Here is a 22,904-nt window from a genome sequence, read left to right on the forward strand (position 1 = left end):
GAGTGTAGGTTAGGGTTAGTGTACAAAAAAAGTGACTTATAGTAATAGCAATAACGTAGATGCAAAGTTATTTACAGTCAGTAGAATGTGTGTTGGTTGAGCATCAAAATAAAGTTAGCAGGTATTAAACAGACAGTCTAAGACAGTTTTAGACAGTCTAATGACTCTAGTGACCGCTAGTTGACATTTTGACACTTACTTTTAGTTAGTAGAATGTCTAAAGTGGACTATAGAAATAAAGTGGTACCTAAAACTCTCATTTGTACTTTATTTTGATCGTCCTTTATGCACATTCTGTTGACTAAAAGTAACATAAGTATATGTCTACTCACTCTCATCAGAATGTTAGTAGAGTATAGTTGAGGGTTAGGGTTAGTATAGCTGGTAGGGTTAGGGTTAGAATAAGACATGTGCTTGCAAAGTTACTTACAGTCAGTAGAATGTCTGTCAAGAGACCCTCAGAATAAAGTGTTAGCAGATATTAAGCAGTCTACTAATGTAATGAGAGTCAGTTAAAGCATGCAGCATAACTTCTAATCAACAGAATTTTTAGAAAGGACCATCAAAATAAAGTGTTACCAAAACTCAAATTTTACTCTTAATTCCTCATGAAATAAGGCACACTTTAGCATACTTTTGAAAATAATACAATAATATAGTAAAGAGTGAACTAAATGTAATATTAATTGCAATTAAAATAAAAGATATAGTAGTTTACGTTTATATTAGTGTAAATGCAGTTGGGTGAACGTTTCACTGTTTTATCTGACCCACTTAAGAAGAACTTTAAATCTTTATATGTATTGTGATGTAAACATCTTTGTTGGTAATTTCATAATTACTTCTGTTGTTTTTGGTTAACGTGTACTGTTGAATATAATTACACATTAATAAGGATCAAGTACTTTAGATGTGTACATGTTCTTTAGTACTGTATGTTGCTCAACACATCAAAATAAGTATTCTTGGTTTACACTTTATTTTAAGGTGTCTTTATTACAGTGCAATTAGTTTTTCTTAATAAAATTTCTAATATTAATTAACTACATGTTCTTACTATATATGGTTTGGGGTCAGAATTAGGCTTTGGCTTAGCCTTACTTGTATGCAATTAATTGCTATTATAATAGTAATACATTTAATATGTGTAACAGGGATACCTTAAAATAAAGTGTTACCCATTCTTACCCAGTAACAAAAGATTTTTTGGAATCTTTCAGTTTGACATTATTACAGTGTGCCCCTTTTAAATGTGTACGTAAGTGTGTTAAGTATCTTGTGAATGTGTACTCTCTTCAAGTATACTTACTATAAGTTGTCTTTTTCAAAATGTATATTATATTATTATCTAAAAGTGTGGGTTTAAAAAAAATACACTTTTTGATTTGTTGACTGGTTTCTTTAATCACTGGTTTAGGCCAGTGTCTGCTGAAGATCAAGGTTTCAGTTTAATTTAGGTAAAGCTGTCCAGATGGAGAAATGCAGTCATTGAGTCCAGGTGTGAGAAAACCTATTCTCTCCCGCTTGAGTAAAACACTGGGGAATCTGCGTTCCTCCCAAACCTTCGAAACATTCCTGATCTGTGTGAGGAAGTCACAAACCGCATGTTCCCAGCTGTATTGTCTGTTTTGTGCACACATACTCTAGACTCCGAGGAATGTATGGGTTCAAATGGATACATCTAAATCACAGTCAGTGTGGTGTTTTTGTATTGTCACCTTCAGTTCCAAGACTACACCAAACTGGGACGGCAAATCAAAGAAATCTAAGACTGTATATTCACCCAGCAATGAAAATATTGTTAACTCCTGTGACTCTTTTCTTCGGTAGAACATGAAGTTATTTGAAGAATGCTTTTGTCCACATCAGGGTTACTATCATTAACCAAAACTAAAACCATATTAACAAAGTTCATTACTTGAAATAACTATAAAATAAACATAAACTGAAATCAAACATAAAAAAAAAAACTTAAATGTAAACTTTATTTCAGCTAGGCAACATTTCTTATTTTCATTCAGTACTAAATACAGTAAACTAAAACAAAGACAATAAGCTACATAGAAACTATATTTTATACAATATAAAAATGACTATTATGTGTACACAGGGCGTACTCCTCTATTATGTGTAGAGTACACAGGGCGATTTAATTTATTTTCCACAATTTAACATGTTATGACAGGATATGTCAACATGCCCACATTATTAAACCAATATAGTTGTCATGTCTTCTCAGCTTTTATTTCATTTGATGGGAAGCAGGTCACTATTAGAAAAATTTGGCCAGCATCTGTTCTGTTAAATAGCTTTTGTCATTTCTCTGGTGTCCTTCCAAAGCTGTTTCAGAACAACTGCCATAACAAGTGAGAGTAAAGAAGTCTGTTGGGGAGATGTGGGCCTCTTTCTGTTGAGAAAGGGATCAGTATCACTTTTATTATAATATATCACTCTTCAGTTTCTCACTACAGTACTGTACTCAAGTGTATGTCTGTAGATGTGTGTGCGTGTGTGTGTGTGTGTGTGTGTGTGTGTTTGTGTGTGTGTGTTGCATTACAATAGCTCAAGTTTTATACTATCTCTATAAATCTGGGGTACTTTTAACAACTTGTCAGTTTGGGACACATTTCAAGAATCCACAGAGTCTCTCAGTTAAAAAATTGCACTGTAGTTTGGAGGTTATTAAATGGCATTAAATGAAATCCCCTGCTGCAGTGGCTTCTCTAAGTCTGCAATGTATTAACATTTTCATGTGGTGAACAATACACAGCAAATATGTTAATAAAAGTACATTTCTCTCTTATGCATGGAAGCCACTTGGCAGTAGAGATAAGGGTGCTTATCTGAAACCGTTCACAGATGTTTCTCTGTGGGGAGCAAATGATTTAAGTTCATAGATTAAATGTTTGATATTAGTCTTCATTGTGCATCATAAAGTGATTCGTGAATTGATTTTAGTTTAAAATTATCAGTGTCTGTCAAGTTTTTCAAACTTTCTCAAGTTTTACTGGAGGAGACATTATCAGTCAATAGAAAACTGAAATCACTTCATCACACACAGCAGGGTTTGGAAAATGGCACACACGTTTATTATGATCGATAGTCACACATTTTAAATCTTTCAAAATGAAGTCAAAAGATCTGAGGCACTGATCTTAGTGACAGATCTTGGTGAACTACACTCTTCACTACGATCATAAAGTCCACTGAAAATCAGCTTGATTAAAAGTCATTCAAGCCTATTATGATCAAGCCTTAACCGGTAGCTGAATCTGGACTGTACTGACACGTAATTGCACATCAAGTTTGCCATCAGTATGTGTGAGTAAAACTGTGTGCATTTGGTGTCTTGTATTAGTGTGTTCTTGCAAGAAGCTTTCTGCAAATAAGACTGTTTGGTGCTCTTTGCTTTAGATAATTGTGTGTGAATGAAAAGCAAACATGAGATTGTAAATGTGATCTCCTGACACCTATGAGAGAAGCCTTTTTCCTCTCGGGCTCAGTAAACTTCGAGGAACTGTTCTCGGATGAGGAAATTCTCCTGGTCTGCCTTGACGTGTCTGTCATGGCCCACAATGACCCAAAACTTCATTTGTTTGGTCACTGATGGGTCAGTGGAGATCAGGTTCAGATCATGTCCTCATAAATAAAATCTACACAATTATACATGCTGTTTAGGGGTTAGTTGTTTAAAAACAGCAGAAAATGCTTACACTGCAGAATTACGTATAAATATTTTACACAATAAAAAAGATTGATATAATCAGTCAAGAACTTATTAAAACTTATGATATCATAGCCCATTTTTTACAGTTACAGTGAATAAAAACACCCACATATTTCTCTTTTTCACTTAATATGTCATCTTAGGAAATAGAAAGCTTTGGAAATGCCAATTCATCTCTTTAAGTGTGTGAAAAATGTGACAAATCAAAGATTTAAGAAAACAACAGGATCACATAAAGCCCCCTGACATGTAGAGTTTTCTTTCCTGTTTTATGGAAAATTGTAACACTCAAGAAATGTATGATTGGTAAAAACTTAATGCATTCACAGTGGCCATATCAGGTATGGATTTATGCAATCCAGTCCTCTAATCCTCTCATATTACATATCAAAGTATAAGATAATGTGTAGATTAAAGTTAATATGTGCTGTCAAACGTTTGTTTGTTATATCTTAACAATGACTCTTGCCTCTACAAACTCCTAATTTGCTATTTATCAATAGTTGATAAGTTTTGGTATGGGGTACGATTAAGGGATCTAAAATCTGATCATGCAGAATAATGCATTAATATGTGCTTTGTAAGTACGAATAAATGGCCAGTATGCTAGTAATATGCATGCTAATAAGCTAGTTAATAGTGAGAATTGGTTCTCAAAATAAAGTGTTTTCATATATCAGATGTGGTGACATGCAGAATAATGAAAATACATTATGCATGAAAAACAATGGATAATGCAGTAGATAGTGTAGATTAGTGAGAGACAAATCCACTCAGAGAAAGTTATGCTGAGATGGAGTCTGCTCACATTTCTGCAGAAATGAAGGAAAATCACAGAGCAAAAGAAATGTTTGGTGATTTATAGCTGCAGGCACGTGAGAAGGTTACAGCTAAGGTCAGAGAAGGGGGGTGGGATTTTGGCACAAAGGAACCCAAAGACAATATTCATAATCCCAGCATGCTTTTACACATGATCCACAGATTAAAGCTGCACTGAAATCAATGAGCAGCGAGATTTTTCTAAATGTGCCCTTGGTTTGAGGGCTTCCAGGGGTTTCTGTTTTGAGAGAAAAATAAAGTGAACGGGTTCACCCCTGTTGTCGCCTGCTGGGTCTCATTTCAGGTTTGGGGAGGGATATGCAAATGAGTGCGTCCCCCTCAGAGCTGCATCTGTAGGCTTGAGCTCACACGCTGGACTGAGCGCTCACAGACACCACTGCTCTAGTATTCTGCTTCTTCAGCTCAGCCGCTGCGTCTTTCCTCTTCACTTTCTCCTCTGTCAGTCTCTCTCTCTCTCGTGTGAGTGGTAAAGTGGGCAGGACGGTGCCAGAACAGCAGATGTTTCGATCGCAGCACTCCCTGCCCGCCAACAACTGAAGTCAGTGCTCCAGAGAAACCTTGTGGGACTCAACAAGCAAAACAAGCAACACTTCACAACCTCCGGACTCTAAAGCCCAGCTGACTTTGCTCCACCAATCCCCCCCACCCCATCCTCCCTAGCTTTTGCTTTCTATACACTTTCTCTGTGCTCTTCCACTTTATGGAGTTTCCTGCAAGTGCTTTAGTCATCCTTTGCTCTGCTAGTTAAAGATGAGGTGGACATTCGTATACGGGGGTCTTCTGTTAGTCATGTTGCTACTGACTTCAGCGGATGCCAGAGGAACTCTCTATGGAAGTCCATACAGATACAATCTACACAAGTCTGGGAGCGTCCCACAGTACAACCCTGGAAAACCAACGGGCCACCATAAGTAAGTCCCCAGTATAGCTTTATTTGTGTGTGTGTGTGTGTGTGTGTGTGTGTGTGTGTGTGTGTGTGTAGCACAGAAGCCCAGTTTATCTTGCATAAGTGTGTGTGATCTGCACAAGGAATGAAACATCAAGAATTGACAGCAGCGTCCTGTAGTATCACATGCTTCATCTGCAGCTATTTTAAACAATATTTTTAGATTCTTTTATAATTACACATGTAGTCTTTTGGAGCTCAAACTCATTAAAAAAAACTAAATGTAATGTTGTACTTACAGAAATAAATTTGTCCCACTTCAAGATTATTAGTGAATAAATTTTTTTTTTTTTAAAAAGTGATAAAAATTTATATATATATATATGAATAAAATTATACATTTAAACATTTTCAGATAAACAGATAAATATTTTCCTTTTATGGACATATACATTTAACAAATAAAAGTGTACACCTTAACAACTAAAATTAATGGGATAATGTTCTGCCATCCAAGATATAGGTGAATTACCTTCAAAAGAACAGTAAATAAGATTTGGTAGCAGGTTTCATTAGGGGACACATATTCACTACTAATAATACTTTCTCTTTATATTTTCTCTCAATAAATGCATATTTGCTGCTTATTAATAGTTAGTAAGGTAGTTGTTAAGTGTAGGTAAGGGATAAGGCTAAAGGATCTGAAACATGGTCATTTATATGTGCTTTATAAGCACTAATATACAGCCAATATAGTAGTAATATGCATGTTAAATTAGCAACTAGTTAATAGTGAACAGTGTCTCATAATTTAAGGGGTTGCTGAAGATTTTTAGCTGAAACTGTGGTCCTCAGTGATTCATGAAAAGCAAGTCCTTGGCTACCGTCACTTTTAGAGTAAAAAAAAAGCATATTAGACAACACAAAGTAAAAAAAACCTGTGGCTGCTGACGATATATTGAAGTCTAATGAAGGAAATTATCAGTCCGTGCAAGAAACTGAACATTATTTACTATCTTATTCATGTTTGATTACATTCACATATTGGATGACCTGAGGGTGAGTAAATTAAAAGCACATTTTCATTTTGGGGTGAAAAATCCCTTAAAATCCCTAAAATACTTACTGTGCAACTACAAATTCCCATATGTATTGCCAATGAGTTTGAGACATGCTTATGTCTAGGAGAAAGGGTAGGGTTGGAGATTTTTGGAGTAAGGGTTTGGGTTACTGCTAGGGGTAAAATTAACAGTGCAAAGAAATAAATTAAATGCAGCATGTCTGGACATAATAACTACACTGATTTAAATGGTTACATAGTAGTTGTATAAACGGTTAATAATAGTAGTTAGCCACATAACATAAAGTGTGGCTAAAAAGTGTAGGAATATGTATTTTATCAATATTTATATTTACACATTGCAATTAGGACTATGTCTCAACTCAGAGACTCTCAACTTTGATAATGCACCCATTCTTAGTTACTTGAAATGGACCCTAAAATATGATGTACTTTATGTATACAGTACTTCATGTATATAGTATTCTGTTTGATACTGTCTGAGGTCAATATAAATGTCTAAAGATCACACAGTCACACAGAATAAATCCTAAAATCAACACATTTTGTTCCAAAGGTCGTTTCGGAGCCATTTGAATCTAGCTGAAAGATAAGTAGTTGGCATGTTGAGAAACTTCACATCAGAGACCTGCTGGCATAGGAATATTGATCTGAACATGTTCATGTTTGGTCACTCCAGGAAATCACACCATCTCTCCCTTCTAACTCTGTTTCTAGTGAGCTGCCCACGTAGACAGCATTTACAGGCATCTTTGGCATGCTCCTGATGCAGAGGCTGTTCCTAACGGTAGACAGCATGATTATACTGCCTTCTAAGATGACTTCTTATGATATGGTTAAAGCGTACCACCAAATTTACTGACATACATTTGTGGTAAATTAAAATTAACTTGATGTTATTTCTACTGAAATGTGTGTCATGTCTTTCCATATATTTGTTATTACACATTAGTACAATTTAGAATATTTTAAATATAATAACTGTAAGTGTAATATTAAACTGCTCTACAGATATATTGCAGTGAAGTAAGTTATATGTGCTTTAGTATTTTAGTCAACACATTAAAATGGATGACAAACAAATTATTAAAACATTTATTTAATATATACTTTTAAGTAAAGATTTAACTTAAAAAACACTATTGCAAAGTGCACATTTTATAAGTGTACTTAAGTGTGTTAAAAAAAGTCATGAAATTGAACTCTCTTTAACTTCATTTAAGTGGTCTTTTATTTCAATAATATTAAATGATCTGTATTTTTATTTTTATTTATAATTTTTTTTATTATTATTACAAGGCTTTGCGTTACATAAAGAAATTGAATTAATAGTAATGTGGTATATGCTGAGGAGGCACACATACAGTACTATATATCAAATATAAAAACTAAGGTAATTATCACAAGGCACTGGAGTCATGGTGGGGTTCCTACTGGAAGCTGATTTCTTACTAAACACATTCATAAAACAATTCACTACACAGGCAAAGCCTCTGTAAAATTTATTGCATTTATTAATATTGCATTTTCATACTACTACAACTGCTAATAACTTTTATGTGAAAGGGTCACAATTCAATGAAATTGTGTAAAACTGTTCATTAGTAGTTACTTCATAGTTATTTTTCTTGAACCCTAACTAGTAGATAATCAATAGTAGTTCTTCAGGAGGTATGACAGAATTCATTATTTATTGATTAGCTAACTGTTACTTAACATAATCATAAAATTATATTACATACTTATTAATTAACACATCTTCCTTAGTAGTTAACAGTAGTGAGTTAAGTGTTAATGAATAATCACCTGTTAGTTCTTCAATAAGTCCTTATTAGTTAGTAAGAAACAGTATTCTAAAGTGTTACCGCACTTGTATATCATTGCTCTTTTTGTTGTTTTTGATTGCCTGCACTGTCTTCATCTGTAAGTCGCTTTGGATAAAAGCGTCTGCTAAATGAATAAATGTAAATATAATTGTAAATGTACTCAATACTTGGTAGGGGCTCCTTTTGTTTTAATTCCTGTCTCAATTCTGCGTGGCATGGAGGTGATCAGTTTGTGGCTCTGCTGAGGTGGTCTGGAAGCCCAGGTTTCTCTGACAGTGATCTTCAGCTCATCTGCATTGTTTGGTCTCTTGTTTCTCATCGTCCTCTTGACAGTAGCCCATAGATTCTCTCTGGGGTTCAGGTCTGCTGAGTTTGCTGGTCATTTAACCAACTTTTGGTGCTTTTGGCAGTGTTTGCAGGTGCCAAATCCTGCTGGAAAATGAAATCAGCATCTTCAGAAAGCTGGTCAGCAGAAGGAAGCATAACATGCTCCAAAATTTCTTGGTAAACGGGTGCAGTGACTTTGGTTTCCAAAAAACACAATGGACCATCACCAGCAGATGACATTGCACCCCAAATCATCACAGACTGTGGAAACTTAACACTGGACTTCAAGAAACTTGGGCTATGAGCTTCTCCAGCCTTCCTCCAGACTCTAGGACCTTGGTTTACAAATGAAATACAAAACTTGCTCTCATCTGAAAAGAGGACTCTGGATCACTGGGCAACAGTCCTGTTCTTCTGCTTAGCCCAGGTAAGACGCCTCTGATGTTGTCTGTGGTTCAGTAAATTCCTTGACACGTCAGTGTGTGGTGTAGAGCTGAAGATCTTTGCCCGAACGCGATGGGACCCATCGGGACCCGACTGGTTCGATCGGGTTCGGGCTTAATTTCTATCATCTTACGCGGGCTCGGGCCGGGCTCGGGCTTGCGCTCCGGTTTGCGAGGTAAACGCGCGGTCATGTGATGTGTTTCGATTAGCGCGAGAAAGATGTGAAATGGATGCTGAGCAGGTGTAACGGAGGCTTGCCTCTGGTGATTACGTTTTGGTTGCACCAGCAACTAAAGCAAACTCTGAGGTGTGGAAAAGTTTTGACCATGTTTATAATGAGAATAATGAATGAATAATGACGCACCATCAGTGAGCGCAGGAACGCGCTGAAGACATCTACAGTGGATTCAATCATTTTCCTCCACAAAAACATGTAGACCTAGCCTAATCTCTGTGAGTAAAGGTTTTTCAAATGATAACTAAATATTCATTGAGTCTTAAATGCATAATGTTGACAGAGTATTTACGCTAATGTTGGCATTATTCTTTTATTAAATAAAGCAAATCCGGCAGAGCCTTTATCTTAATTTCGTTATTGCCAAATACCCATCTTAATTTAAAATTTATCTTAATTTAATTTTTTTTTAAATGACTCGTTTTTATTGGTGCGTTGGTCTATTTATAGGTTAAATGAGCCTATGTCTAGAATGCTGAGATGTTACGATGTCACAGAGGACTTATTTTATTTCTTTATTCCAACTTCCAAATGGTCTAGTCTACGTTAGTTATGAGTAAATTATGTTAAAACATGAATAAATTACTCATTGTTGACAAAAGGCAAAAGAGCTGTGTGCGTGCGCACATTTGAATAATGTCGGGCTGTAAACGGGTTCGGGCTTTAAAAAAGCTGTCAATCAAAATGTACTTGTCGGGCTCGGGTCCTGTCGGGCCTAACTTTTAAGGCCCGATTACAGCTCTAGTGTGGTGGCTCTTAATGCCTTGACCCCAGTCTCAGTCCATTTCTTGTTAAATTCAGATTCTTGAATGGATTTGGCTTGACAATCCTCATAAGGCTGCGGTTCTCTCGGTTGGTTGTGAATCTTTTTCTTCCACACTTTTTGCTTCCACTCAACTTTCTGTTAACATACTTGGATACAGCACTCTGTGAACAGTCAGCTTCACTGGCAATGAATGTTTGTGTCTTAGCCTCCTTGTGAAGGGTGTCAATGATTGTCTTCTGGACAATTGTCAGATCTGCAGTCTTCCCCATGATTGTGTAGCCTACTGAACCAAACTGAGAGACCGCTTTGAAGTCTCAGGAAACCTTTTTCTGCTTCACACCATATTTCTAATTTGTTGAGATGTTGTGAATTGGTGGGTTTTTGTTAAATGTGAGCCAAAATCATCACTATATATATAAAAAAGTCTTAAACTACTTCAGTCTGTGTGCATTTAATTAATTTAATACTTGACTTTCACAATTTGAGTTGAATTACTGAAATAAATGAACTTTTCCAACTTCCAAGACATTCTGATTTACTGAGATGCTCCTGTACATCATTTACCCCTAAATTGAACATATTAGTACTTTAAAACTACATACTAGTACCTTTTGGAAGGGTACCACCATGGTTCTGTTTTTTCTGAAAGTACTATATGGGCAGATAGTAAATAATATTATGTTTTGTTTTTATTTGGTTTATGATTTGTTTATATATGCTGTAATTATTAATTACTTTATATTACACATATTGTACATGTGAATGAGCATCCCATCAACAAACAAGTCCAGGAAAATGTCACTGATCAGTACATTACAAGTTCATAATTTAAGAAGGAATTATGAGAAGAAAGCATCCAAGATTTACACAAAGTCATTATGTCTGGCTGACTAACATCTTCGCCAGCGTAATCTTGATGTAATTGAAGTTCTAAATGTTTCTCATATGTTTCACATTTTTCTCTTTATATCATTCAGTGCAACTGAAAGGTCAGTTTCTGCAAACAGCAGCTACGTCTTGTTGATACACAACTAAGGCAAATTTGAGTTTTTAATTTTGGAAAGCAACGTGTAATAGTTTTACATCACTGTTTTACCACTGGCTGGTCCTAGGCTCACAGAAGTAGTATGTGAAAGAGAGAGGCAATTTGGCTGACTAAATCTAAACTCATGATGTTTTAACATGCAGTTGCTCAATCATAATAGTAATCATACATTTAAACCTAAAATATGGTCATAATTTAGACTCCAATTAATCAATTAGACACCTACATTTTTTATTATATTCCTTAAAAAAAGTCCTCTTGACATGTTTATAGCTGGCTAGCTATTTTATACAATAAACATCTGGTTTAAAGGCACAGGCATTTGTTGGTAACTATATCGCCCCCTTGAGTAGTGAGGTTTGTTACCTCCACAGGAATGCAGGTAACACTTTATTTTGATAGTCCACTTTAGACATTCTACTAGCAGTAAGTAACTTTGCAACTACATGTCAACTAGCAGTTAGTATAGTCTTAGCAGACTGTCTGCTTAATGTCTTCTAACACTTTCTTTGTCAACTAACTGTCAACTTATACTAAGCCTAAACCTACCCCTACCCCTAACACTAACCCTAAACCTACCCTAACAGTCTACTCTGAGAGTTAGTAGACATGTAGTTCCAAATTTCTGAGATTTAGTTGATATGTAGTTGACATGTAGCTACAAAGTTACTTATAGTCAGTAGAATGTCTAAAGTGGACTATCGAAATAAAGTGTAACCGAAATGCACATTAAGTACAGTAAATCTGTATTAAACGCACTGCCCAGAAGGTCATTTTAGATTTTTTTTTGTGTATTTTGTATATGTGTACACATAACACATACAAGCTGGTTGAATGAATGATAATCCTGATTAGCTGTTGAACATCGTAGAGTCTCAATTTGGAATGTTTGGCTTAAAATGTACTTTAAGCATATTTCCTGTTCATCTATCCATGGTAATAGACACCTTGCAACAGATGCGTTCCATAGTGATTGGGTCAATAATAACTGATCTAATCTAATCTATTTCTGCATGTGTCTTTGAATGCTGTCCATGAAAGCAGGTCACGAGTGAAAGTCCATTTATATTACTTTTCTGAGCCCTGGCTATTCTGGAAGCCAGTTACAGTATCTGAGTACTAAATGTATCCCATTGTTCGATAGCGTGTAGCAGCTCCTCTGGTTAATGGATCCTAAAAAGCCTTCATGCATCATATCTCCATATTTATACTGTCAGTAGCCCCATCCCTTCCAGAGCAACTCTCTAAGACACGATGACCAATGACTGAACTCTGTGACCGATGAAAGATTGCTTCCATTAGTGCGAGCGAGAGAGTGGATGAGAAAGAAAGAACAATGAAAAAAATGGAGGGAGATATTTATATGGAGAACAAGGGGGAATTCTGGCACTACTCCATATCACAACTGTAAGCTTTAAGTGCCATTAAAAGCTTTTGACATGCCTGTGCATTACTCAAGGGTGACTGGGGGTCATTTTAAACAATGGTGCCCATTTTATATTTAGATTATGAAAATCCACAGCCAAATCCTGTGCTACATGCTGTTCTAAAACAATTTGTGTGGCTTAGTAGTTATGTGGCTGTTTTTTATTCTAGTCAGTTGGTCCAAGCTTATTCTGGACAATAACGTCCTACTTATACAGGTAGAGATTATGACTTTCATGTACAATTATCAACCACCATTGGGTTATATGATATAGATTTATATTTACTAGCTACTAATTGGCTCAAAAGAAACTTGGTTTAAATTTTACACCACAAGCCTCATAAAATCAAATTATTAGACTGATAGGAGCCTCCCAGTTTTTCAGACTTCAAGAAACTGTGTTGCAGTTGGGCAGTCTGATTGGAGCTTGCCATATTCAATAGTGCTGTCCAGCTTTATTTTGCAATATGCATCAGACGGCTGAGATTAGTTTTGCTTCCCTTTTTTGAAGTGGTGTACCTCAGATGTATGTACTGAGCCCCCTCACATTATCCATTCTTCACTGCATTTTATCTCCTGGGATGAATCCAGCACACACAGAAGACACAGCAGCTGAAAGATGTCTCCAACAGTCTCAAATGCATCTTTACACCATTCCTCTGACGAATGAACACACACTTTCCTCAAGCTGTGTGGTCTTTGTGGTTTGGTAAATCAGCCTGCACAGCTAATATTCATTCTTCATATGCAAAACACAGATCACAGGCGCTGTTTAGTACATCACAGGAGGCTCTTAGATCACTTTACATGTCTGACAATATCTTAATTTGTCCTTTCACAAGTCATGATACTGCAAATCGAGCATCGCAAGATCTCTGTTCTTTGTGAACAAATGCAAATGCATAGATGTCTTATAAAGGGCTTTTTTGTTGTTTACTTTTGTTTTTGTTTAGTTTTTTGACAGAAACTCTGATAGGTCTAACATGAACACACTCTTTACGTGTAGCGTTTTCTTTTTTTCTTCCTGGGGGCATAATTTCACATTGATTGAATGAACCCGTGTAGATATGGTTGAATTGGGTTATATATACATGGGGAACATTTGGACACCTGGACTCATTTTGCTTGACTACAGAGCTTGTCCTTTTTCTTCCAAGTGTGTGCTCACCTGACAAACAAATGCTGAATGCCGAAGTCTGTTTTTCATTACACCCAAGCAGAAATTCCTGATCTTCTGCATTTAGTTATAAATCACAGATCTGTTTAATGCCACCTTCTAAAGAAGGCAAGTCACAGGGGTCTTTTTATTTATTTTGTTACTGTAAGTCAGAAAAGGTCTATTATTCGCAAAACACAACTTTAGACATACTTTTGTTGTATAATAAGTAATTTGTCACACTTTAATTTGGGGGCAAATTCTCACTATTAACTAACTATTAGCTACAACTCTGGCCTTAATTAAAATCCTAATTTGAATAAGGCCTTAATAAATGCTTTATAAGTACAAATAAACAGCCAATATGTTAATAATATGAATGCAAATAATGGTGTTTTACAGACACACCAGTAGAATTGCTAAATTGCAAAAATTGCAAATATCTATTTTTAGGAATCTCAAGGCTGTTTGAAGATAGTAAAGACACCCCCGATTTCAACCAAAATCCCACCTGGCCACACTAGTAATTAGATTCATTAATTTGAGGGGTTACTACACCTGAACTCTCTTACACGCTGTGAATGACTGAAGCTCTCTCTTAAAGCGATATCATTGACTTGATTGCAAATAAATGCACAGACACTATTTTAACTGGACAGAGATGACATCACTGAATTCAATGATGAACTGCCTTTGACTCTCATTTTGCATTATTGACACACTGTTTTCCTAATGAATGTTGTTCAGTTGCTTTGAAGCAATGTATTTTGTTTAAAGCACTATATAAATAAAGGTGACTTGACTCTGTAACACCCCAGATCTCTGAAGCAGTACCGCTGTTGAAAAGCAGGACTTTGAGTTTTGCTCCAGGCTCTCTTGGAAAATGCCAACTCCAGTGTGTTAAGACATGTGGGCTGTGCAGTGCATATTTATACCCACATGTGGGTTTCCTTATGTTATGTATGTTTCACTTTAAGAAAATTATTTTTTTTTTCACAGCAGATACCATTAGACATGAAGAAATCAGATCTCAACAGCTGTTGAACTGTTTAATTGTATTGAATAATGTGGTTCTGAATGTCCCTTGGTATTTATATATATACTATACTATACTTTTTAGTAAACATTTTCAGTGGCTGATAGGAAAGGCACTATAACATCATATACACTTTCACACTTCTAAAGTGAAAAATATATAGTTTCCATCATGAACCTCTTAACCCTTCTAATAAGATTGCATCTTTTCAGACTGATTGATTTTTCATGTCTCTTTCCTTATAACAGGAACTTCTGTGCCTATGTTGTGCAGAAGAACGTCACCTGCGTAATGCAAGATGGAGTGGCCACATATGTCAAACCAGAGTACACTACCAAGTGCATATGGGGACAGAAATGTCCTGTGCTCATGTAAGTCAAGCACTATGAATCGTGACAATAAAATTTTGTTCCAAATGGGTTTATATTTTTCAAATAGCAGGAGAAAAATGGTCTCAACTATTTCAGACTTGGTTAAAAAACAGTGGATGATATAAGTCAGAGGCTTTTGTTACTGATACCATTTGAAGTGTTTTTTGGTGTTTCAGCAGTCAAGCACTTTTGTGTCGTTGAGTTGCCCCCTAGTGGTAACTCTGAGTACTGTTAATATTATTTTGAAGCTGCTAGGTGCCATATTCAGAGAACAGCTTATGATATGATGTGGCCTCTGTATGTAAACATGTGTGAGATACTCATACTCTATCTCTATCTCCATCTGAAATACAGAAGCATGTTTTTGGGCTGCATCATTACTGTCATGCTTGAATGTCAGTGAATAAAACACCCGAAGCTTATCTCCTCACTGATTTAATCCTGACTGATGTAAACAGGGCGAAAGGATAATTAAGTGTGAAGTTCATTCTGTTGGTGACATTCAGTGTGTTTTTCCCTGCAGGTATCGGACACTCTTTAAACCACAGTACAAAATCGGTTACAAAACCCTCAGTGAACTGGAGTGGCGTTGCTGCCCAGGTCACTCTGGAGAGAACTGTGGTGATGGGACGACCTCCAACCCAGATGAGATGATGCCCCCCTTCAAAGGCTCTTTCCCTCAGCCCGGGGTGAACGGTTACCCCAGGGGTCATCCCAATATCCCTGTATCAAGGCTGGAGCCTGGTAAACCGTTCCCCTTTCCTGGAGGTCACCCTGACAGCAAACCCATCCCTAGTGGACACCTGCCACCAGAATCTCCTAAAACAAGTTATAGTAAGTGCAAACTACACAGCTCACACGACTCAAGTGTGCCACCATCAGCAGCTTGACTGTGAACACTGCCATTAATACTGACAGATGGGGACAGAATAGTCGGAAAAATAGATTATCATTTACTTTCAATAATGTGCAGCCTAATTCATTTATTTCAATTTTACATCGGATATGATTAGCTTCTCACAAACCCCCTACAATTTCCTAAATGTAGTTTGTAAAGGTGTTCTTCTACTCATTTCTTTACTCAGGTCCAAAAGCAGGAGTCTCGGGTGAACGTTTAGACCGCATTGAAGAAAACCTTCGCAAACTCTCTCAAGATCTGGTAACCTTGAATGGCTTAGTGACTGGCATTGAGGAGCGTCTGCGAGTCTCTCTTCGTGAAGACACTAAGAAGATTCTGACCACCCTGCTCGGTGGCGTCCCGCGGCTGCTGGATACCTCTGTGGGCTTCGGGCTGATCCCAGAGGGCACGCCCAACGGCTTCGATGGTGAGGAGAACCTCCCTGGGTTTGGAGAGCTGGTGGGAAGGGTGATGGAGGTCAAAGATGAGCTGAGGGCCAAGAGCGACATGCTGGATGAGATCCGTGGGATGGTGATAGGACACGACGGGCAGCTGAAGAAGCTGATAGACACTGCCACAGGGAGGCCCATCCCTGGAGATCAGAGACATCTAGAGGATCTTCTGGACTCCAGATTGACCGGCATGAGGGCGGAGGTCCTCGATGGCTTCGAGAGGAGGCTGACAGGTCTGGAGGACCACTGTGATGAGAGAATCGGTCAGGTGAGATGATCACTGAACTTTGTGCTAGGAACTAGTTGGACCATTGTGTTTTATTTGTTCTAATTCAAGTCAGCATGAACTTGCGACTGACTTTTCTTTTCTGTTTTGATATTTAGCCAAGCTTCAAGAGATTTAAATGAATCTCTAATTATGCTCTAATAAAGCTCTAACATTTACAAAGTACTGTATAAGACATATATGCACAAACAGGGCAAAATGAGTGAAAACTGAATAAAACATTATGACAATTTAGAAACTTAAGACAGATATACTTACTGATACACCTTTTTAAGTTTGATATTAATGTATTCATGGTTAAAACATGTTCAATGTTGGGGGTTACAAGGTAACATGAGTTACGTAATCAGATTACTTTTTCAAGTAACTAGTAAAATAATGGATTACTTTTTAATCTACAATAAGTATATATACATATATATATATATATATATATATATATATATATATATATATATATATATATATATATATATATATATATATATGGTCAAACTTTATTTTAAGGTCCAATTCTCACTATTAACTAACCACTATGACTTTTGCCTGAATTAACTCCTTATTTGTAGTTGTTAAGTTTAGGGTATTGTGTAGTATTATGGATGTTATGCATTATATGTACTTTATAAGCACTAATAAAAAGCTAATATGTTAATAATAGACATGCTAATAATCAACTAGTTATCAGTGATAATTGGACCCTATACTAAAGTGTTACCATATATATATATATATATATATATATATATAAGTAAAACCAGCTACTTTGCTTTCTCCTGTATTGACTGCTAGATCATGATGAGAGAAATCAGGAGTGAGTGCTGATGTGTTGTGTGCGCTGTGTGAACTCAACGTCAACATGTACTCATCTCACCTGCACAAAAACAGATTCAGTATTCCTAGAAACTAATAAAAAACAATCAAATGCAAACTCAGGACATGACACAAACAGGTTAAATAGCACAAATTTCCTTTATGCATTTAATTCAATTTTATTAACCAGTATCTTTGCTGCTGACCCTCAATTATCAACCATACTAATAAGCAAAAATTACGTCAGATGAATATGACATTTGTGTTTCTTTCTTTCTTTCTTTTTTTTAAGGGAAACAAATTAGGTCAAGTAAGATGAGAAAAAGTAATGCAAAATGAATGTAACGCATTACTTTCCATAAAGAGTGACAATGTAATTATTCACTCTTTTTTTTTTAGGAAGTAACACAATATTGTAATGCATTTCTGAACATGATCATCATGATATTGCATTCATTTTTGAATTATACTTCACAGTAGCAAAGCTCTTTCTCTGTTTGACTGCAGTCATTTTGCATTAATGCAGTAATTCTGTAGAGCCATGGAATATATATATATATATATAAATATATAAGTTGGGATTTAGTAATCTAAGAGAAGTATAAATGGCTGCCCACTGCTGTGTGTGTGTTCAAGGTGTGTGTGTGCTCATGGTGTGTGTGTGTGCACTTTGGATGGGTTAAATGCAGAGCATGAATACCGAGTCTGCGATACTTGGCTGTATGTCATGTCACTTCACTTCAAATAACGCATTCATTTTTGCATTTGGATTAAGCTTTACATAACAAAACAAAAGGCAGTGTATTATTATCTATGACACTAGATTAATTCACCTAATCCTTCCAGTTGTTTAAATAACATCTCCTGTGTCCTGCCAGGTTCAGCAGCAGTGTCACAAGGAGCACCTAACAGGTCAAGAACAGATCCAACTTTCGCTGGACGGCCATGAGACGGGCTTGAGGAAAGAGCTGGGTGAACTGCAGGCACAGATCCAGGGTCTGACGGTGACCGAGAGCTGCTGCGGTGAGATAAACAGCCTGAGCCAGAGATTGTTCCAGCTGGAGGACTCGATTACAGGCCTGACCGAGTCCCAGAGGCAGCTGCAAGTGGACCTGACTGAACAGACGCTCCACATCGAGACCCTGCTGGAGACCCGGCTGGTGGACATGGAGGGTAAAATTAACGCCTCTGAACACGGACACCGAGATGGGCTAGGGCCTGAGTTCAGCTCCCTGGATGGGTTTAAGACTTTGTTAGATGAGAAGCTAAAGACGTTGGAGCGACGTTTGTTTGTAGCAGTTGAGGAGTTGAGCAATGCCACAGCCCCGGCGCTGCTAGAGGGGCAAGTGGTGCCGGCGCTGGAGACAGAGATCGACAGCATCCGGAGGAGGGTGGAGGCTGACTTAGATGGGATGCAGAAGCAGATGTCCGTCCTTGAGCTCCTCTGCACCTCCGCCTGCTCCCCTGTCTCTGGCCCAGAGACGGCCCTCATCCAGACTGAGGTGGAGAACTGTAAGGAAACAGAAAAGAAGATGCTGGACCGCCTGGATGAGCACTCAAACAAACTGGACCATCTCAACAGCACCTTACAGGGTGTCCTGACACATCTATCCCAGGAGGACACAGAGGGCACCATCCAGGGGGAAATCACACTCCTGAAGATCAACGTCAACTCTGTCAACCGTACCCTGAAAGGGCTGCGTGATTCGGTCAGCCTGTTCGCTCGAGAAGTCGGCCAGGTGAATTCCACCTGGCAGGATCGGGAAAGCCGGCTGGTCACGCAGGTGCAGGGCATCTCGGATCTGGTGGAGCGACAGACATCTATGCTTGGATCCGGGGAGCGGAGGCTGATCCAGGTGAAGGCGGAGCTACAGAGCTTGCGACGGAGGCTAACCGGGGAGCTGCAGGGATGTCGCAGTACAACACAGGGAATGCAGCAAGAAGTGATGGGGGTGGAAAGTCGAGTCACCCAGGTCGAAGGACAGTGCAGCGGTCTAGGTGAGCTAGCTGATGACCTTGAGAGAATCCGCAGTGAGCTGGAGAGACATTCGGACAGCTTCCTGGTGCAAGTCAACGGGACGCTAGCGAGCCATTCTGAGCAGCTGGTCCAACTGAAGGACGGTCTTAAAGACTGCAAGAGCAAAACGGACCCCTCAAGACTGCGGGGTGACAGTCATTAGACCTTATTATTAAAGGAACTACAAGGCCTGAGGATGTACAAATTTGCAATATTTTTGTTCCCTCAGCAGGGCATTTTGTCTCCTATTTCTTTGTTTTAAGCCTTTATATCGTTTTAACTGAGTTTTGTTAACTTATATGAAGAAAGTTTGAGTGCATTATTAAACACATTTGACAATTTGTTAAATGAAATAACAAAACATGCAAACAAACAGGCAAATGAATGTTATGGCACTACTAAGCTGCTACGGGTTTCTAATGGCAAGTACTGTTCACTACCTTCTCATCTCAGCATCCCAGTCATCTCCTGATCTTATTACTGTTTTAATTACTGTTTTATAACAGGACATTTTATAAAAGTTTTGATGTGTGTAAAATGGATTGTTTAAAATATATATTTCACATTATAAAAGTTTTTCTGAGAGATTATAATTTTTCATTAATAAAAGTGGGTTGTGTGAAAGTATGTCAATTATTTCCTTTATATTCTGTTAGGACTTCATTTGTGGAAGTTCCAGTTATGAGCACCCAGTATCATGAAGAACTCAAACAAACCAGTGTGGGTGTGTTAGATAAGGCAGACATACAGCATGTGCAGGTTTGAAAACCACTCAGCTAGAACAGTGGCTACGATACACGTTACTACTGAAGAATAAAACATCATCAGCACATGCTAGTGGTAAAAAAAAGAGCATGATGAACAGTTTGGCAGTTTTTACTGAACCACAGACAACATCAGAGGCATCTTACCTGGGCCAAGGGGAAGAAGAACTGGACTGAACTGGACTGACAGTGGTCCAGAGTCCTCTTTTCAGAAGAGAGCAAGTTTTGTATTTCATTTGGAAACCAAGGAGAAGCTGATAGCCAAAGTTTCTTGAAGTCCAGTGTTAAGTTTCCACAGTCTGTGATGATTTGGAGCACAATGTCATCTGCTGGTGTTGGTCTGTTGTGTTTTTTGGAAACCAAAGTCACTGCAACCGTTTACCAAGAAATCATTTTGGAGCACTTCATGCTTCCTTCTGCTGAACAGCTTTTTGAAGATGCTGAATTCATTTTCCAGCAGGATTTGGCACCTGCACACACTGCCAAAAGCACCAAAAGCTGGTTAAATGACCATGGTGTTTGTGATCTTGACTGGCCAGCAAACTCACCAGACCTGAACCCCAGAGAGAATCTGTGGGCTACTGTCAAGAGAAGGATGAGAAACAAGAGACCAAACAATGCAGATGAGCTGAAGACCACTGTCAAAGAAACCTGCGCCTCCAGACCTCTTCAGCAGTGCCACAAACAGATCACCTCCATGCCACGCTGAACTGAGACAGGAATTAAAGCAAAAGGACATTTTTTTTTTTTTATTGGTCTCATGAAGTATTCTAATTTGTTGAGATAGTGAATTTTGGGTTTTTGTTAAATGTGAGCTTAAATCATCACAATTAAAAGAACCAAAGTCTTAAACTACTTCAGTCTGTGTGCATTTAATTTATTTAATTAATGAGTTTCACAATTTGAGTTGAATTACTGAAATAAATCAACTTTTCCACAACATTATAATTTATTGAGCTGCACCTGTATATTTATTATTGAATGATATATTCCAAATATATTTTTTTCTCTTTAAAAACATGCATCTATTTTACTCTTTTTTTCCCCCTACACTTCTTGACAACCTTGTAGCATGTTTATCTTCAGGTTTAATATTCATTACTTTGTGTATTGTGTATGTATGCTAATGTAGACAAACACACTTTTTATATTTGATGAGGCCATTTTGTGTAGTGTTTTGGCCAGAGAGAGACACAGGATGTCCCTGAGCTGCTCCATAATAGCATGATAACAATACAAGGCCACGCTAAAAAAAAACAGCAGAGCAAACAGGACAAGTGTATGTCAGACTGGTGTAAATATTTGTTTGAGAATTGTGTGCCTCTCTTTATGCATTTATGCGTTTTTTAACCCCTCTCAACAGGAAAGTGTGTGTATATATGAGATAAGAGGACAAAGAGCAAATATGAGGACTTTTCTGATATGAAAAGCTCTCATACATTGATCTGATCTCATCCAAAGCTTCCTGCATGACTGATCTCTGACTGATCATATCTCATTTAAAGTCCAGCTTTAAATCTCTATTCATCCATTTACGAGCAGTAATAATAACCTAATTCCCAACCATTTCTATTAAGGCAAACATTTATAAATGTATTTATTTGTACTTATTTATATAAAAAAAAAAAAAACAGAAAATAAAAAAATTAAGGTGTTCCTTAATAGAAAAAATAGATTTCCATGACTTCCCCCCCCCCCCCCCCCTTTACCTCTCTTGAGTTGATTGCGTTCTCACAGGTCATGCAGATTTCTTGTCCTATGTGTGTATGTAATGCAGGAATAAACTCTTGCAACCCATCCTGAACACCTCTCCAAACAACCGCTCTCACCATTCACACCTCCTGCATCCCCCCACTCCCCCACACTGGCAATACAGATCAGCGAGGATGCGGTGCGCCAGGTCTTCCGGAAGCAGAGAAGGAAAAAAGCACCAGGCCCAGATTGTGTTACACCAGCCTGTCTGAAATCCTGTGCTGACCAGCTGGCCCCCATCTTCACACAGATCTTCAACAGATCCCTGGAGCTGTGCGAAGTCCCTTCATGCTTCAATTGCTCCACCATCATCCCCATCCCTAAGAAATCATAAATTAGAGGACTAAATGACTACAGGCCTGTGGCTTTAAAGTCTGTGGTCATAAAGTTCATGAATTTGAAAAACTGGCCCACCTGAAGGACATCACTGGATCCTTGCTGGATCCTCAGGTCTGTGGACGATGCAGTAAACATCGGACTGCATTATGTTCTGCAACACCTAGACAGACCGGGGACTTATGTGAGGATCCTGTTTGTGGACTTCAGCTCGGCCTTTAACACTATCATCCCAAACCTCCTCCTGCCCAAACTAACTCAGCTCTCCGTGCCCACCTCCATCTGTCAGTGGATCAACAGCTTCCTGACAGACAGGCAGCAGCTAGTGAGGCTGGGAAAATACACATCAAGCACCCGTACAATCAGCACCGGAGCTCCCCAGGGCTGCGTTCTCTCCCCACTGCTCTTCTCCCTGTACAC

General features: G+C 37.9%; 1 protein-coding gene across 1 annotated transcript; it reads left to right on the forward strand.

Annotated features, from left to right (window-relative positions):
* The first annotated feature begins 4,905 nt into the window (after positions 1 to 4,905).
* Positions 4,906 to 21,251, forward strand: LOC127944692 (EMILIN-3). Its single transcript, XM_052540869.1, has 5 exons — positions 4,906 to 5,478; positions 15,044 to 15,166; positions 15,690 to 16,000; positions 16,252 to 16,784; positions 18,494 to 21,251. The coding sequence occupies exons 1-5, from the start codon at positions 5,318 to 5,320 to the stop codon at positions 19,793 to 19,795; spliced, it is 2,430 nt and encodes an 809-aa protein (XP_052396829.1). The 5' UTR covers positions 4,906 to 5,317; the 3' UTR covers positions 19,796 to 21,251.
* The last annotated feature ends 1,653 nt before the right edge of the window (positions 21,252 to 22,904 follow it).

This window comes from Carassius gibelio, chromosome A23 (assembly GCF_023724105.1).
Source record: "Carassius gibelio isolate Cgi1373 ecotype wild population from Czech Republic chromosome A23, carGib1.2-hapl.c, whole genome shotgun sequence".
In the NCBI taxonomy this organism is placed as follows: Eukaryota; Metazoa; Chordata; class Actinopteri; order Cypriniformes; family Cyprinidae; genus Carassius; species Carassius gibelio.

What these genes read in the sequence shown, in the direction of transcription:
- LOC127944692 (XM_052540869.1), top strand. Translation starts at nt 5,318, where the DNA reads ATGAGGTGGACATTCGTATACGGGGGTCTTCTGTTAGTCATGTTGCTA. An exon ending in AAACCAACGGGCCACCATAA is followed by an intron (nt 5,479 to 15,043) that starts GTAAGTCCCCAG and finishes TCCTTATAACAG; the next exon opens with GAACTTCTGTGCCTATGTTG. An exon ending in CAGAAATGTCCTGTGCTCAT is followed by an intron (nt 15,167 to 15,689) that starts GTAAGTCAAGCA and finishes TTTTCCCTGCAG; the next exon opens with GTATCGGACACTCTTTAAAC.